We start from the raw sequence: 15,828 nt of genomic DNA, 5'->3' as shown, positions 1-15,828 counted from the left end.
AATGGCACATTCACCGTGACGCAGTAAAACTGAAGAGTTACAACACAGGGCGATTATGACACTTCCTTTTAATTAACTGCCATCACCAACTCAAAACACTTCTTTAGTTACAATGTTTACAGTAATATTATGCTCATAGACACATGTTGGTTCTCTGTAGAGAGCATTGAAGATTAACTGAGTTTAAAACATACAGGCAGATCTGGCTATTATCAAAAATAGAGAGGAGGAGCATTTGTTTTCCTTTGGAAGTTGTAGCATCCATCTCAATAAAACTAAATAATCACTTATGTTATGCTACATTCTTAAAAACAAATTAGAGAAAAGGCATCAGTTATACACTATAGCAGATACAAAGAACGTGACAGCAGGCAGGTAGAAATCACGTGAACCAGGTGTCTTATTTCCTTTCGAGTCAGTTGCTTTTGTACAGCTTTTGTAAGCCTCAGGAAAAGTTGCGTCAGACAGGTTTGGAAAAATACTAACCAATGCAAAACTGCCTGAACTTGTCAAGCTATTCTGGCAGGAAGGTTTCTACATACATAAGCATAAATGGCGTGTCATTTGAAGGGTAAAACGTTTTGTACTATTGTCAGTAACGTTAACTTTATATACACTAATAACATTGTATTTTGATACCAAATAACAAAGTAGCCTAACTAAAAATGAATCATGACTTCTTATTAAATATAGTCTCAGAAACATTTTATAACTTTACGATAAGCGTGGTGCTTTTATGGTGGGAAATTACAGTAATTCCAGAAATAGCGTCAGCATACTCAGAAGTAAGTCATCATTTCCGCCTTTCAAAGTAGGCAAATGACGCGCAGTTGTAAAAATGACATTCACCCAGTTCAACCCGGTTCAAGCCAGTACGCGGATGTTAGAGAGGAAGCGTTTTGTTTCTATGGAAACTCTCTCTCATGGTTGTGATGGCGCCGAGTTATGCTATGCTATTGCTTAGCTGGTTAGCTAAGCTGACCTAAACGTTCAGTACAAAGTATTTAAGACACATTCAGCAGCTTCATTCTAGATTATTTGTGTATTTTAACTTTCACGCAGTTCCGGTCACCTTTATTTATGACAAAAACATGAAATAGAAGAATATTCGCTGTACTATGCAAGCTAACCGGAGAAAATACACGTGAAGGTAAACTAAATAACTATTTTAATTGAGTGGAATAGTTCTAATTCTGTTGAAATTGTTTAAAATAACGTGTGTTCTGCTTGTTGTTTTGTTTTCATATGAGCTGTCTGCTAAAAACTGACAGTTCATTGTTTCCACTATTGGAATTTGTTATTCTTGTAGCTGCACGTGAACACATTTTACGTTAGTTGTTTCATTCTTTTCAGATCACAAAAGAAATAACTCTAATTACTGACTGCTAGAGATTTATTGACACACACACACACACAAACACACACACACACACACACACACACACACACACACACACGATAATATGATGTGTGAGGTTTCATTTAGCATGTTTATTTCAAAATATCCTTTTGATGAGCACTTTGTAATTACTTCTTGTGTCTACAGATTTGCTTAACAGGATGCCAAATCTTGCAGTGCCCTGTTGTTTAACATCTGCTTCATAACAATGCAGGAAGCTGTGGACCTGGAGGCCCAGCTGGCTTGTAAAGAAAGAGAATGGAAAGTACTTCAAACTTTGCGCATCCGACAACTGGAGACTGCTCTAAATGAAGCCACATCAGAGCTGTCCACCCAGAGAGAGCGTTTCCTCCGCTTGCGTGATGACTTCAAGTATAATCTATGTGTGTTGGAGGAGAGGGACAAAGAGCTGGAGCGTTATGATGCCTTGGCAGCCCGCGCTCAGACGGAGGACAGTGTCAGGCGAGAAGAGGTCAGTGAGCTGAGGATTGAGATTGCAAAACTGCAGGATGCCCTGGAGGAGCAGCGGAGGTTGAAGGAGGACATAGAAGTGCAATATCAGAAGAGGGGAGTCGAGCATAGAGTCAAATTGGAAAAAGTCCAGAAGTATGACCTTGTTTCTTAGGCTCATCCATGTATGGTTATCCGCATTGATTTCTTAATTGATGTTTGTTTTTTTGTGTAATCTTGATGACATTTGTTTTTGCTTTTTAGCATCATGGAGAGCGAGATTCAAAAACTCAGGGAGGAGAATGAAACATTGAGACGGGATCTCCAGCGGCGAATTAGAGAATCTGATGGGGACCTGGCACTGCAGAAACAGGTATGGCTGTCACCCGCAAGATGGTTGACACAATCTTACTGGTGACACCCATTCCTGTTTGTACATTTGTTGTGTTAAAAAAAATGAACTATATTTTGCTTGACACTGCACAGCACTAATGAAAAAAGACAAACAGTGCAAGATGCAGTGTAATGGCCAAACACGTCTGTCTACACATGACTAAGTGTAACATGCTAAAACCACTGCCACAGAAAGAAACAAAACAAAACATTGACCTCACTAATTGACTAGACATCTATTGTGGGTTCTGGCCCATGCCTAAATGTAAGTTACAAAATCTAAAGCTGGAACATCTTGCATATTTAGAGTTATGGTGCAGTTTCTGGTCTAAAAATCAATTCACAAAGTGTATTAATGCCAGGACATTGTATGTTATTTAAAGTAAACCCATTGACATAAAAGGATTCCAGCTGGCAGGAGTTCTTAGTCGCTGAGCTTTGTCAAATAATCACTAAAGCAATCCTCACCTCACTCTGTGAAGTAAAATGATAAGGCCGTGAAGGATCACAGATAGTGTTGGTGAACCAAAGCTATTTATGCTGTAGTGCATGTAGTGCATGTAGTGCTGTAGGTCAGTTCCAAAATAGGTCATTGTTCAGTGTTGTTTGCTTGACATTTGACATTTGAGTGTTGTTTAAGCTCAGTCAAATAAGCGTTTCATAAAACTCTTTATGACTGCAATACTGGCTAAAAGTGTAATTTATATTCAATCCACAACAGGAAATGATGGCAGATTTTGACAGTGAAATGAGAAAGCGGGAGCATGAGTTCCATCTGAAGCTGGACGAAATGAACAGTGTGGTTCTCTCTCATGAGCTCAAAGTAAGACCCACATCCCATCAAACCTCTTATAAACTATATGTTAGAGGTCTGGGCTGTTTAGACCAGTGGTTGTCAACCTTTTTGACTCTAAAATTGTACCTTTTGTACTTCTGTTGTAATAATAAATAAAAATATGGCATTTTATTTTTAGTGCTTTTTAGCATTTCAGTTAAGTTTGTTAATATAACTAAATTTCATTTATTTTAGAGACACATCTAGGCCCCCTGGAAGTTTGCTAAGGGTCTCTGAGTGTACCCCTGGTTGAGAACCACTGCTTTAGACACTACATGGCCAAAAGTATGTGGGTAAATTGAAACGTCCACATGAATGATGAATTGGAATCCCGAAGTGACCTAGACCCCATTCACCAAATGTCAGCGGGCAAACTCCTACTCGTATCTCAGGAATGTCCAAACTCTGTCCTGGACGGCCACTGTCCTTTAGAGTTTAGTTCCAACTTGCTTTAGCACACTGCCTGTAAGTTTCTAGTATGCCTAGTAAGACCTTGATTAGCTGGTTCAGAAGTGTTTAATTGGGGTTGGAGCTGAACTCTGCAGGACAGTGGCCCTCCAGGAGCAGGATAGGACACCCCTGTTGTATCTGAATGGGAGCACATTCCCACAGCCAGGTTTCAGCTTTTTTTTTAAAGCCTTTCTCCAATCTGCCTTCTCAATCAGATCCCTAGTTCAGTAATTAAGTCAATGATCAGTGAGTCAACCTTTTTAAGGGCTGCACTGAAACGTTTACTCCCTGAAAAGTCCCACAATGCAGTGTGAAAACCAGGGAGCATCGATGCTCAATATTTTCCTTACTGTCCTTACCAGTGTCTGAATTCGTGTGCATGATATACTGAGTGATTCACGTGCTAGGGGGCTGAATGAGACACTCAAGCTCTTCAGACTCCCTAAAAACTTCCAGGCAAGGGTGTTGGAGCTGGTTTGAGCTAAACTCTGCAGGATGTTGGCCCTCCAGGAGCAGGTTTAGACACCATTGCAATATAGGCTTAGTATATCTTAGTCTTATATAGTTGAAAGAAGTATATCTTAGTCTTAGTGATCTTTTGAATGGATCAAACTCATAACCAAATGAGTTTAATTATAATATTAATTGTACAGGAAAAGCTATTGAGCAAAGAGTTGGAGGTCCATGCCAAAGCTCACAGCCAGGCCACAGAGGCCCTGCAGGCCTCTGAAGACCTTTACCAGCTGGCTCAAAAAGAGATTCAACACAGAGACTGGGATCTAAAGAACACCACTGCAATGAAAGACTCCAGGTAAACTGACACATGCATTCGAAAAAGTTTTCTATTGCGATTTTTGAACGTAATAAGATCATGATTACTGTTTTACAGGATAAAAGAGCTTGAGGTCAAACTAAAACAAATGGAGAGCAATTATAAAAAAGAGCAAGAAGCCTACAACAGGAAGTAAGTACTACATCTTGAATTTGATATACCCTATCAGAAAATATCCCCTGTCAAATCCAATAGTTAAACACACAGTAAAAGCAAGTGACAAGTGTTTTTAGATCCTAATGACAAATAAAAAACACACACACAAAAAAAAACAGTTGAGGTTATGATATTTTGCTTGGTAGATTAATATTTATAGCTCAGATTAATCTAGGTAGGCCAGCATGTCATGCTCTGATGTTTTGAAATTTGATATATGCAGGCATGCTGAGCTGGAACGGAGATCTCGGGAGAAAGAAGATGCTCTGGGTCTCATGAGAAAGGCGCACGCCAGGGAGCTTCAAGAGGATAGGGGTAAAATCTCAGAACTGCAGGCCCAACTGGACAGGATGATTCTGGAGCAGGCAAGGAAAGAAAAGAGCCAAACGGATGACCTCCACCACAGAGACCAGCAGATACAAGAGTAAGACACAGACATATCAAAATGACTATTTATAGAAATGTTCTGTGGTTCATTTTTACTTGTCAAGCTGTGGTTTGGAGTGCATTTTATCTCATAAAATCACATTATGAGATTATGTATTTTAGCACATTAGCCGTGGTTCCTGCTGATGACTAAATTAGTGTAAAACATTGAGAGGAAATGTGTGGGTGTCTCTGAGAATGGCTTCCTGAGCACAAGTATTATATAACATGTTTAAAATTCAAGGCCTCAAGGTAACAAATGCAACTCATTTTTCTGTGCTTATAATTTAATGTTCATAAATGACATATTTGAGATTCACAGGTTAAGACAGACAACATGGCTGCTGTTTGACAATATTCAATCGAGAGCCTTAACCTGTGTTTGGTATCAAAGTTGTAACCAGATCCAACTTTGAAACTCTTATTTGAAAACAAAGGCTCAGAGTGCAGCTGGAAACAACTCGATCTGGCTGGGATACTTACATCACTCAGGTCTCCAAAGAAAAGGTTGCCACAGATACAGAGCTGCTTTCTGCAGGGGAGAGAGAGGCCAAAGTGAGAGCAGAGCTGGAGCGGTGTAAAGAGGATATAGAGAGGTGAGGGGTCACAAGATGAATAATTGTATACCTTTTACACAACATTTAAATTAAACTCCATTATACGGTGAGAAATAAAATTGTGAGTAGGGATGCACCAATAATAAAGTTTTAGCCGATAAAATATTGTTTATGTAATGGCTGATGACCAATAAATGTCAGATATTAAAAATCTTTACTATTTTGTCTAAAAAAAACACACACAAAAAAATCAGTCATTTTTTTTTGTTATATCTTTCAAATAAAATGTGTGCATCACAATTATAATGTACACTAATATAATATTATAATGTACACATCTAAATGTAAAAATAGTGGAAATGAACATGCACAATTAAATATCCAATATCAGCCGATACCAATAAATGAAACAAATTACTTAAAAAAGGCAAATGTATTTCTGTCAGGTATAAGCAGCAGGTGTCTAGTGGTCTGCAGAGGGAGCAGGCACTGGAGCAGAAGAGAGTTCAGCTGGAGTTGGACTGGGAGCGGCGCTGTGAGGAGGTGCGTTCTGAGCACTACTTGAGGAGCGAGGAGCTCATCCAAAGCCTTACTCAGGCCAGGGACCAGGTGAGCTGATGCACAGTCGGATTGCATAAAATATAATAGTAAAGTAAAATATTCTTTAAAAAATTCAAAATAAAATAATTTCATGAATAAAGTTTTTATGTAATCTGTAGTTCAGGTCTAGCAAGATATAGTAAATATATACCAGTGTAATGACCTCTATTTTCTTATCAGTTAGTGTCTCCAACAAGCTTTCTGGACTTGATCTTGGTTAGAAGGTTATTCTGTATAAGGAAGTAATGTATTATGTTTGTGTATCTGCCCTAAGAGAAATGCTGAGTTGAGAGAGAAGGAACGGGAGTTGCAGGATATGTTGGCACTGCTGAAAAGTGTCACTGTAGAGAGAGATCAGGCACTGCTTGGAACCAAACCAGCACTAACTGGAATTCAGGTTAGACCACACACAATTTTCTCTGTTACATCAATTAGACTGATATTTAATACGCCAAAGGTACCATTTAGAATCTGCTTTAGCTTTGGAAAAAAAAAAAACTTGGTATGATGACAGCTGAAGATCTGGTGGGTATCCTATCCAACAATTCTCTGGGTTTCATGCCAAAGTGTCTGAAGAGTAGGGGGTCACACAGCATATGAAGCAAGTCATCTGACCCTGAGTTGCCTCAGGAGGGTTGTTTTTGTCTAGTTGCTTAGAAAAGATATCTTAAATTACTATTTAAATAAAACAGCAGGTATTTTCAACGTCTACAGCATTTTTTTAATCTAATACCTTCCCTTCCATTAATTAAATAAATAGAGCTATAGAGGGTATCTACTTGGTGCAATGGTCACACTTTAGATTAGGGTCCAATTCTCACTATTAACTAACTATTAATTACAACTTTTGCCTCAATAAACTCCTAAATCCTGCTTATTACTAGTTAGTAAGGTAGTTGTTAAGTTTAGGTATTGGGTTGGTTAAGGGATGCAGAATATTGTGTGCAGAATAAGGCATTACTATGTGCTTTATAAGTTCTAATAAACAGCCAATATCCTAGTAATATGCATGCCACTAAGCAAATAGTTAATAGTGACAGCTGGACCCTAAACTAAAGATTTACTGGTGCATTTCTATTACAGCTATTCTGAAGTGGCATGTCATATGTAGATGAGAATAAAGAGTTCTGTGGTTGTTCATATCTGCCCTGTCAGCTGTTTGATAGGTCATTTATCAAGAAACATTTAAGAGACTTTAAATAGCATGTCAGCAGAAGATGCTTGGCCACTTACACAATGTTTCTTTGAAAGTTCACAGTCTCCCTGGTCATTATGAAAGGAAAGGTTATATCGCATAGCACCACGTATCCATACATTCCGCATAGCATAACTAGTCTTATGTATCAGCACTTGAAATTGCCAGCTGGCCTTTTTTTTCTGGCGACCATAGCCTGACTGTAAAATAATACATGTTTTTTAGCACACATGTTACTATGTTTGTGGAGTGAGTTCAGTCCTGTAATAACTTTTTGACTGATTGAAAATTCAGATCTTTAAAAGTGTGTCAGCAGGCACAATATCTTGCCTCCACCTAGTGGTAGCTAATTGGCTTATTATACCATCATCTGATTGTTTCACGACTGTTTCTCTCTGTCTTACATAACATAAAACAATGTGAACTTTTCCAACAGGCATCTGCAGTAGACAGCAGCAGTTTCCCATCAGAAGAGATCAGGAGACTCCAGCAGCAGAACAGCAGTCTTAGAGCAGTGGTGACTGAAATGAGGAAAGAGATGGAGAACTTGAGCAAGCAGATGCCTATAGCTCAGAGTCATAACCAGGCCACAAATCCAGAGGTCAGCTCTGCAGGTACAAGCGGTCATCACAGCAATAAGGAAATAAAAGACACTTAAGAATATTTTACTTTATGACATTTTTTAATTAAATGTTAAATGTAACAGAAAATTATTTTTGATTCAAGTTTGTAAAACCAAGCATAAATCACTTAAGTTAATGTACTTGCAATGGAAATCACATTATCCTCCTGCCATGGATATTGCAAGTAGTGCTTAAATTGTATAATTCACATTATTGTTAGGACATTTAACCTCCAGCCTGTGGAATGACAGTGATTTGTCTGTTTCAGGGACTACAGACTACAGTCAGGCTTTGGAGAAAGAGATTCAGGAGCTTAAGGCCAAATGTCGTGTTCTTGAGGAGCGGCTGGAGGAGTCTTCCAAGACAGTCAATACTGCCAGCAATCCTTCCCTTGCATACCCTGTTTCCCCTGACAATGCATACCTTCAAAACCATATTAGATCACTTAATGAGACCATAGGTAATTTAAAAATATGAGCTCACACCTTCATCAAACATGATCTGTAATGTAATACTGTGGTTTGGGGATTTTTGATTTAAAAAAATTGATTTGATTTTAAAAAGTTGGAGCACAAGAGGTAAAGATGGAGTGAGATCTTGGTAGGAGCACTGCACAGTGTTTTAAAGAAGAGTGTTTTGTTTTTGTTTTTTTGTAGGTGGGCTACGAGTGGAGAAAGTAGCCAGTGCCGCTGCTCTAAAGAAACAGGAAGTGAGACTGGCTCATTTGGAGTCTGCTGTGGAACAGCTTACCCAGCAGGTAATTATTTTAGCCCAACTTACCCCAAGCATCCAATAATTAACAGACCATACTATTATGTAATTTTTGTTTAGATGGAAACACTTTTAACAGATAACACACTTACCAGTTAATTCAGTGCTTAAATTTAGTGTCAGTATACGTGATGCGCCACCTCTAGTTGCGTTTTGTGTGTTCTTCAATGGCATTTCATGATCAATCACAGGCAGAGTTGGCTATTTTGAATATATACTGTACTGTATATATGATTATATTTCTCTTTCCTTCAGTGTCACTCAAAACACATGGAGAATGAGAGCTTACGTCTAGAGCTGGCCAATCACAAGAGGGCAGCAGCAGCTCAAGAAGTGAGGCTTAAGCAAAGAGTGGAAGCTACTGAACTGGAGGTTAATGAAGTGAGACGGGAAGCAGAAGAGTACCAAAAAGGCAGTTTGCTCCACAACCTGGAGTCTGTTGCCCTTGGAAACCAGGCAAGTTTTAAGTATATAGAATAATACTTAAGTAAAGACATGATATTTTCTGCCTTAAAGAAACAAAATGATTAATATATTTTCCTAATTACAATTTATCTTTATTAAACTACAATATATTTGTTACCAGGTGTCAGCACTGAAGGTTGACCTTGCAAGCAGAAGAGAGACCATTGTCCTTAATCAGGTACAGCACTTCCGTGCACCATGATATACTGTATGTTTAATAATATAATATGCACCATAAAAAGGCTTTATATTACAATCACTGTTTAAATTTGTCCTCCTACTTTTTAAGAAATAATCTTCAAGAATGAAGAAATTTGTTTTGTTTGCTTGTGGTGCAAAATAAATAAATCATGCCCGGGTTGATAAAACAATGGAGCCCCATATATATATATATATATATATATATATATATATTAATATATATGTATATATATATATATATATATATATATAAAATATATATATGTACTGTTAGGGGGTAACAGTTTAGGACCCAAGGACCAGATGTTTGAAAGAAGACCCGGAGTCAGAATTATAATAAATTGAAGAAGAATTTTACTGAAGATAGTTTGCAGTTTCATCAGCAGAAGTCAGCTTCAAGACTCACACGGAAGTTTGTAGGCCGCCCCGCTTACAGTTACAAAGATCAAAGCAGTTACACCCTACACCAAGGTTTAAGCTACGTCCTTGCTTCAGGTTGCAGTTTCTGATTGGCTAAGAAATAGATAAACATAGTCATTTTTCAAACATATACAGGTAGACTGAAGCATATCTCCGTCGATTAGGCAGCTGACTCTCGGACCCTGAAGTTAGGCATGTCATGACCTTCCTGGTCGCAGAGCACCATTTTGGTGCCAGCATGTCCAGAACAACAACTCAGTCAATCTCCAATAATGCCAGTGGTTCCTTAACCTGTAACCAAGAAGACTAACACACACACCGACACACAGCTTTTCCCAGGCTGGATTTGGCCAGGCTCTAACTATAAACAGGAGAGTCCTGTCAAAACATCAAGATAATGCATTCTTTCTCTCAAGGAGAGCTACAGTTAATCTTAATCTATTGGATTCAGTGACCCCTATATGTTTTAACACGTTGAAGACCTTTCTAAAACACAAAACAAGTCCCTATTTCATTTCTGGAAGCCGGGCTAAATAAGCAAGCACTGTTACTGCATTCAGATATCAAATACAGACATTAAAGAATACATGAAAATAATATTTCAGTAATCACACTGGTAACTTCTATAACAAAGTAAAATCTCCAGAGAAGTCATTCAACTCATTTTATATTTAGAAGGAAAAATATTGATTAATACCTTGATTATAATCACTCATTACATATAGATTGAAGCAGCAGTGGATTCCAATCCACCCCCTTCAGTACATATATGTGTGTTTGTCCACGTGTGACGTGTGGGGCTCTGCATTTAAGCAGAATCCGTTGCCAACCGGTTGTATCTGTAGTTAGGACTACTGTCCAAACAGTATTGTCAGTGTATATATTACTGACATGAATTGTCTCTTATCAGAAGTATTCTCTATGGTTACCTAAACAACAATGTCTGTCTGGTATTTAAGAGTGAGATGGTAAAGCAGCTTCAGGAGGAGAACTTGTCCCTGCGACAGCAGCTTCTGTTGATGCAGAGTTCAGCCAGAGGGGGCGCCATAGGTGATGTTGCTCTGCTTCAGTCAAAGCTCAAACAGGCTGCACGCTTGATCTCCGGCCTCAGTCAGGACAAACGGCAACTCATTGAAATGGGCAACAGGCTCCGGGCTCAGCTGATTGAAGCAGGACTGGAGGGTTGGTATTGGTTTTGAAGTGTACTATTTGATTTCAGTAGTATTCTCTTCCAGAGTGAATTATGTAAGGAATTATCTCTGGCTCAAGAGCAATATAAAGAACCCTCTTCTGTTATTTTGTAAAAGGGCACATGGGGTTAATTCCTATAATTCACCTCTCATTGTTATGCTGGTGCCCCATCACAATGGGTTGATCCATGTTTGTACCAAGGGATTAAAGAAGCCTTTTGATTCTCAATAGAGCCCAATGCTTGTTCCGGAAATTCTCCATGCTTTGTGTGTTTTGCCTTGCTTCAAAACAGTTTATGTTATACAACTTTTTGAGAGTCATTTACTGGCAAATCACCACTGAATATCAACAACACATTTAAAAATGTTTACTTCCTACGTCCCCATTTTAATATGTCCATACTTTATATTTAAGGTATTAAAATTGCCTAAATGGACATCAGGGATGCAAACGATCACCTTTATGTAAAATGTAAAAAAAATTATTCAAAATGTGCCCTTTAAAGCCTTCCCGTGTTGTTATAGAAATTCTTTTCTTTTTTCTCAGTTTCACGACACTCAAAGATCATTCTCAAACCAAACGATCCAGAGCACAGCTTGGAAAAAGACTCCTCTCAAACCGAGCATGGGGTGCAGCCAAAGAGCCGCTTATCTACCCTGGAACAGCTACAGTACCAGCTAACCACTCAGGTGACTTAGGAAGGAGAGGGACTTTAGTCAAAGCATGTTCACTGTATTGATACAGAGAATATATTTCATCATATTAATCAGTTTGGCCTGTGCAAATGTACTGAGCTGAAGATTTAGACACTGCTTTTATGCAATGCTATTCTAAGTCAAGGCCACTGGAGCATGGCAAAGGTCAGCGATCACTCCATTGTCAGATGCATGAAGACGCATGGTTGATTATGATAACACAAGAATGAAATTGAATTATATTTGTTTTCAATCTTACTCTAGGAGCTACAGTATGCGCAGAGAGATCAGAGTAAGAAAACGGCGATTATTGTCCGTCCTCAATTCTCTGAGGGTGAGAGCTCAGATAAACACAGAACCACCAACCCATGGGAGCCACCAGTCAGAGTCCAGGTACTATGACTTCACCACCCCATAAATATATTTAACACATATTCAAAAGTTTAGTGTCTGTGCATTTAAAAAAAAAGAAAAAAGAATTGTATTCAGTGAGGATGCATGAAATTGATCAAAAGTGAGATTTATAATGTTTCTATTTCAAATAACTTCTATACATCAAAGAATCCTGATTTTTTTTTATCAGTTTCCTCCAAAATATTAAGCATCAAAACGGTTTTCAATATTGATAATAACAAGAAGTACTTCTTTAGCAGCAAATCAGCATTATAATGATTTCTTAAGGATCGTGTGACACTGAAGACTGGAGTAATGATGCTGAAAATTCAGCTTTACATTTTAAAATATATTATAATAGAAAATAGTTACTTTAAATTCTAATAGTGTTCCACTATATTACTGTTTTTACTGCATTTTGTATCAAATTAATGCTGCTTTGGTGATCATTAAACTTGAAAAAATCTTACCAACCCTAAACCTTTGAAAGGTATTATATCTATTGTTGTTGTTTCAATGTTTTAATTCTTGTTGCCTGTTCCTTCCTCAAGTCTGTGGGTAGTAAAGAAAACACTCCGCCACAACCTGAAGCTCTGGTACGACTGCCCGGGTCATCCCAGATTCTGCTGTCATCTACGGGCACCGATGATTCCCTAAAGGATGTGTGGAAAATGTTGGATCGAGGTTTGAGTTCCTCTCTGTTTTCTCCAAGTGACAGTGAGGACAAAGGTGAGCAGAAAAGTAATAAATGACTTCAATCGTCAGACCATTTATATTCAAACTTATAACTGTTGTATAGTGCGTGCTATTTTGTACTTCATAGGACGTTTATATACTAGTCTGTGAGCTAAAACATGATTAAGCAACTTCCTTTAACTAACTTTATCTCACTTAGTGACTGTTTAGCAATGTTGAATGTGTGAATAGATAACTGCACACGTTTCTCTGTGTCTGAAATTTTATCTCTTGATTTGTCAAGGAAAAGGATCAGAATTGCTTTTGTGAATTTGGGGAATGATGACATGATTGGATTTAAGGCCAAATGAAAGTTGCCAAATCTATGGAGATAATGCTGATAAGACCATTGAGCCATTTGATTATTTTTATCAGTCAGATCAGGTTTACACTTGTCTCTTTTATAGACATTGTCATTTACTGGCATGAAATAATGCCTTGTCATGAATAAGTGAGAATTAATTTTGAATGAGAATGGCCTATACAGGCATATTATCTAATATCTTTAGTTCTCTTTGGACATTTCGTCTTGCACTAACTTTCTTTAAATGATGGCTCTTGAAGGCAGCATCACATCATGATGTTACATCAGTTTCATCAGACAGCTGATGAAGCCATTTAGATTTGCAAAATGTATTCAATAATTTGAATACAAAGGTCAGTTGCTTTGAATAAAAATATACAAGACATGACATTCACCTCTATGTACCTTGGGCCAACATTTGCATCATTTGAAAACCTTGGCATAGAAACTAATGTACTCTGTAATAGGCCATCAGCCCAGGCCAGGTTTAGTTTCAGCGTTGCTTCATAGTACATCATTTAGTCCAAATATCAAATGGTATTTACTTAGCATTTCAGCATCAGTCACACGCACAAGTGAAGGGTTTTAATTTTGCTCTGTCAGAAAGATACAGATGCTAACATCTGAATACAAGTGCCATTTACCACTTTTTGGGTCAGTGACTAATAAAGATATCTGAGAAGATAAAGGAAAATTTTAATTTAAACCACGTACAATGTACCATGGTTTTAGGAATGTATCTTTGTATTCACCTTGGTGTCACATCAACAATTCAACAATCTTGATTTACATGCTCTAAATATTTAATGTGGTTTAATCAAGTAAAATGTACAAAAAGTGTTTTCAAAATATGCTTTTTCTTAAAAAGGTCAAATATTGTAAGAAGTTTAACCTTTTAATTATCTAACACCACAGTTTTTTTTCTTTAAGTATCACCAAAAATTTCAAAATGACTTAATTCAGAAAAGAAATGGAAAAGATGTTTATCATATAAAAATTGTATTCATATTTCATTATACATATATTTTTTAATAATTTCATAGATCCAGATAAATTGCCATTAGCCATGTTTCCATCCACCTATTTTTGTGTACATTTTTGGTTATGCACATACATTCTAAAAAATGTGCTTTTAATAAACGAATGCACTTGTTGTTGTTTTTCAATAAGAAAACATGCATAAACCACGATGGAAACCCATTTTGAAGCGCAACAAAATTTAAATTTAAAATCCCTTGAAGCGCAACAAAACCTGTATGTGACTGCCACAACAGAGGATGTGATTGGATAACGACTAACCATTGGTCATTCTGAAATGACTGAGCCAAAGTCTGTCATCAGAAGGGTTGGGTAAAATGACCTCCCAGAACTGTCTTAAACGATTGCGTTCCCAAACACCAGGTATTTAAATGCAAGAACATGCGTGTTTGTTGTGTTTCGTCTGCGCGCTCTGAGGCGCAAATCATTTATAATGTACGAAAAAAAAGAGTCATAGTGGCATCCCCGATTTCAGCAAATTTAATTTTTATTACGGATATTTTGCACTAATTTCCGAGGAAGTGACAATTTTGTTCTCTTGAACGCATGGGGTGGCATTTAGTCACAAATGTTTCATGAGATATTCCAGTTTTACGCATAAGTTAAATTCACAACTTTGGATGGAACAAACAGCTATAGTGATAGTTAGTGATGTTTTGATATATCATCACAATAGTGATGTTTCATGGCTACAGGGATCAAACCAGTAACTTTTTTATAAGCAGTACTGAATTTCAGCCACTATTCTACAGGGATTTACATTTTTAAATGAAAGATTTAAACTCTTATCGTATTGTGCTCTCAGGTATAGTGTCTACGGCAAATGGAGGACGCCCAGATATTACTCAGCCTCCTACTCCACTGGTCAGCGTGGAGGGTACTAAAGCTTCTCTCCAGGAAAAGAAGAAACAAAGTCGTACAACATTTGTACCTGCTAAAAAGACACGTCCTGCTGGAAAGCAGGGCAAGATTCGAAATTACAACAACAAAGACTGAAAAAAAAAGGGCGACCCTGTTTGAAGGATTATCCTATTTGAAGTGCTGTATTTTTATTTGTTCACTTTGCATCATGCATGCTTATTTTTTTTTATTTTTTTTTTACATTTGTAAATGTTCTAATAAATTATTGCATAATTTGACCAATATTCATGCAAGTCTTTTTATAATGAGCAGAAACACCAACACGGATTTAAAAAAATCCAATCCCAGGAATATGTGGTCTGGTCAGGGTTCCTGCACAGCTTGGAAAAGTATGGAATTTGAATCGAGTCATTTCCAGGTCTTGATAAGTATGGTAAAAAGAAAACAGAATTTGGAAAAATGTTTACATTTCCTATTCAGCTTTCTAAAATATAAAATTGCGAATTTCTGAAAACTTTATCATACAAGCAGAGTTTTTATGACAGAAGTTTGATTGTCAAACACGACTGAATGAATTCAAGACGCATATTTTCATTACACAAAACTGTCACTAAAAGAATAATTACTCAAATGTCACTCAAACCAGCAACAAATAAAGGAGCAAACGATCATCTAAATCAGACTGCACTTTGCTGTTTGGTGATCTTGCAACATCAAACCACATTTATAGTATCAAACTGATGTGTCAGAGGTGAATATATGAAGGTTATGCATTTTTTAGGTTTCTTCTCATCATGAAAGCACGTTATCAATTTGAGAAAACCAATGGAAAAATAAA

The 15,828-nt window shown here is 37.4% G+C and overlaps 1 protein-coding gene across 4 annotated transcripts; it reads left to right on the top strand.

The window, feature by feature from the left end:
• Nucleotides 1-716: 716 nt before the first annotated feature.
• ccdc57 (coiled-coil domain containing 57) lies at nucleotides 717-15,268 on the top strand. 4 transcript variants are annotated; one of them, XM_081392940.1, is made up of 20 exons: nucleotides 717-785; nucleotides 1,547-2,005; nucleotides 2,114-2,222; nucleotides 2,964-3,065; nucleotides 4,181-4,338; nucleotides 4,417-4,491; nucleotides 4,739-4,939; nucleotides 5,379-5,537; nucleotides 5,945-6,107; nucleotides 6,373-6,495; nucleotides 7,730-7,907; nucleotides 8,185-8,376; nucleotides 8,573-8,673; nucleotides 8,943-9,143; nucleotides 9,274-9,330; nucleotides 10,733-10,955; nucleotides 11,511-11,653; nucleotides 11,924-12,052; nucleotides 12,604-12,781; nucleotides 14,935-15,268. In XM_081392940.1, exons 2-20 carry the CDS (start codon nucleotides 1,608-1,610, stop codon nucleotides 15,123-15,125), a joined length of 3,081 nt encoding a protein of 1,026 aa, XP_081249066.1. In that variant the 5' UTR covers nucleotides 717-785; nucleotides 1,547-1,607; the 3' UTR covers nucleotides 15,126-15,268. The 4 variants fall into 4 exon arrangements, with proteins under 4 accessions (XP_081249066.1, XP_081249067.1, XP_081249065.1 ...); XM_081392941.1 differs by lacking the exon at nucleotides 717-785 and adding an exon at nucleotides 852-1,150 and having other exon boundaries at nucleotides 10,733-10,823; XM_081392939.1 differs by lacking the exon at nucleotides 717-785 and adding an exon at nucleotides 852-1,150.
• Nucleotides 15,269-15,828: the final 560 nt, after the last annotated feature.

This window comes from Scardinius erythrophthalmus (genome assembly GCF_964197995.2).
Source record: "Scardinius erythrophthalmus genome assembly, chromosome: 18".
NCBI lineage: Eukaryota > Metazoa > Chordata > Actinopteri > Cypriniformes > Leuciscidae > Scardinius > Scardinius erythrophthalmus.
This window is presented reverse-complemented; position numbering and strand designations above follow the sequence as displayed.

What these genes read in the sequence shown, in the direction of transcription:
- ccdc57 (XM_081392940.1), top strand. Translation starts at nt 1,608, where the DNA reads ATGCAGGAAGCTGTGGACCTGGAGGCCCAGCTGGCTTGTAAAGAAAGA. An exon ending in AGAGACCAGCAGATACAAGA is followed by an intron (nt 4,940 to 5,378) that starts GTAAGACACAGA and finishes TTGAAAACAAAG; the next exon opens with GCTCAGAGTGCAGCTGGAAA. An exon ending in AGACCATTGTCCTTAATCAG is followed by an intron (nt 9,331 to 10,732) that starts GTACAGCACTTC and finishes CTGGTATTTAAG; the next exon opens with AGTGAGATGGTAAAGCAGCT.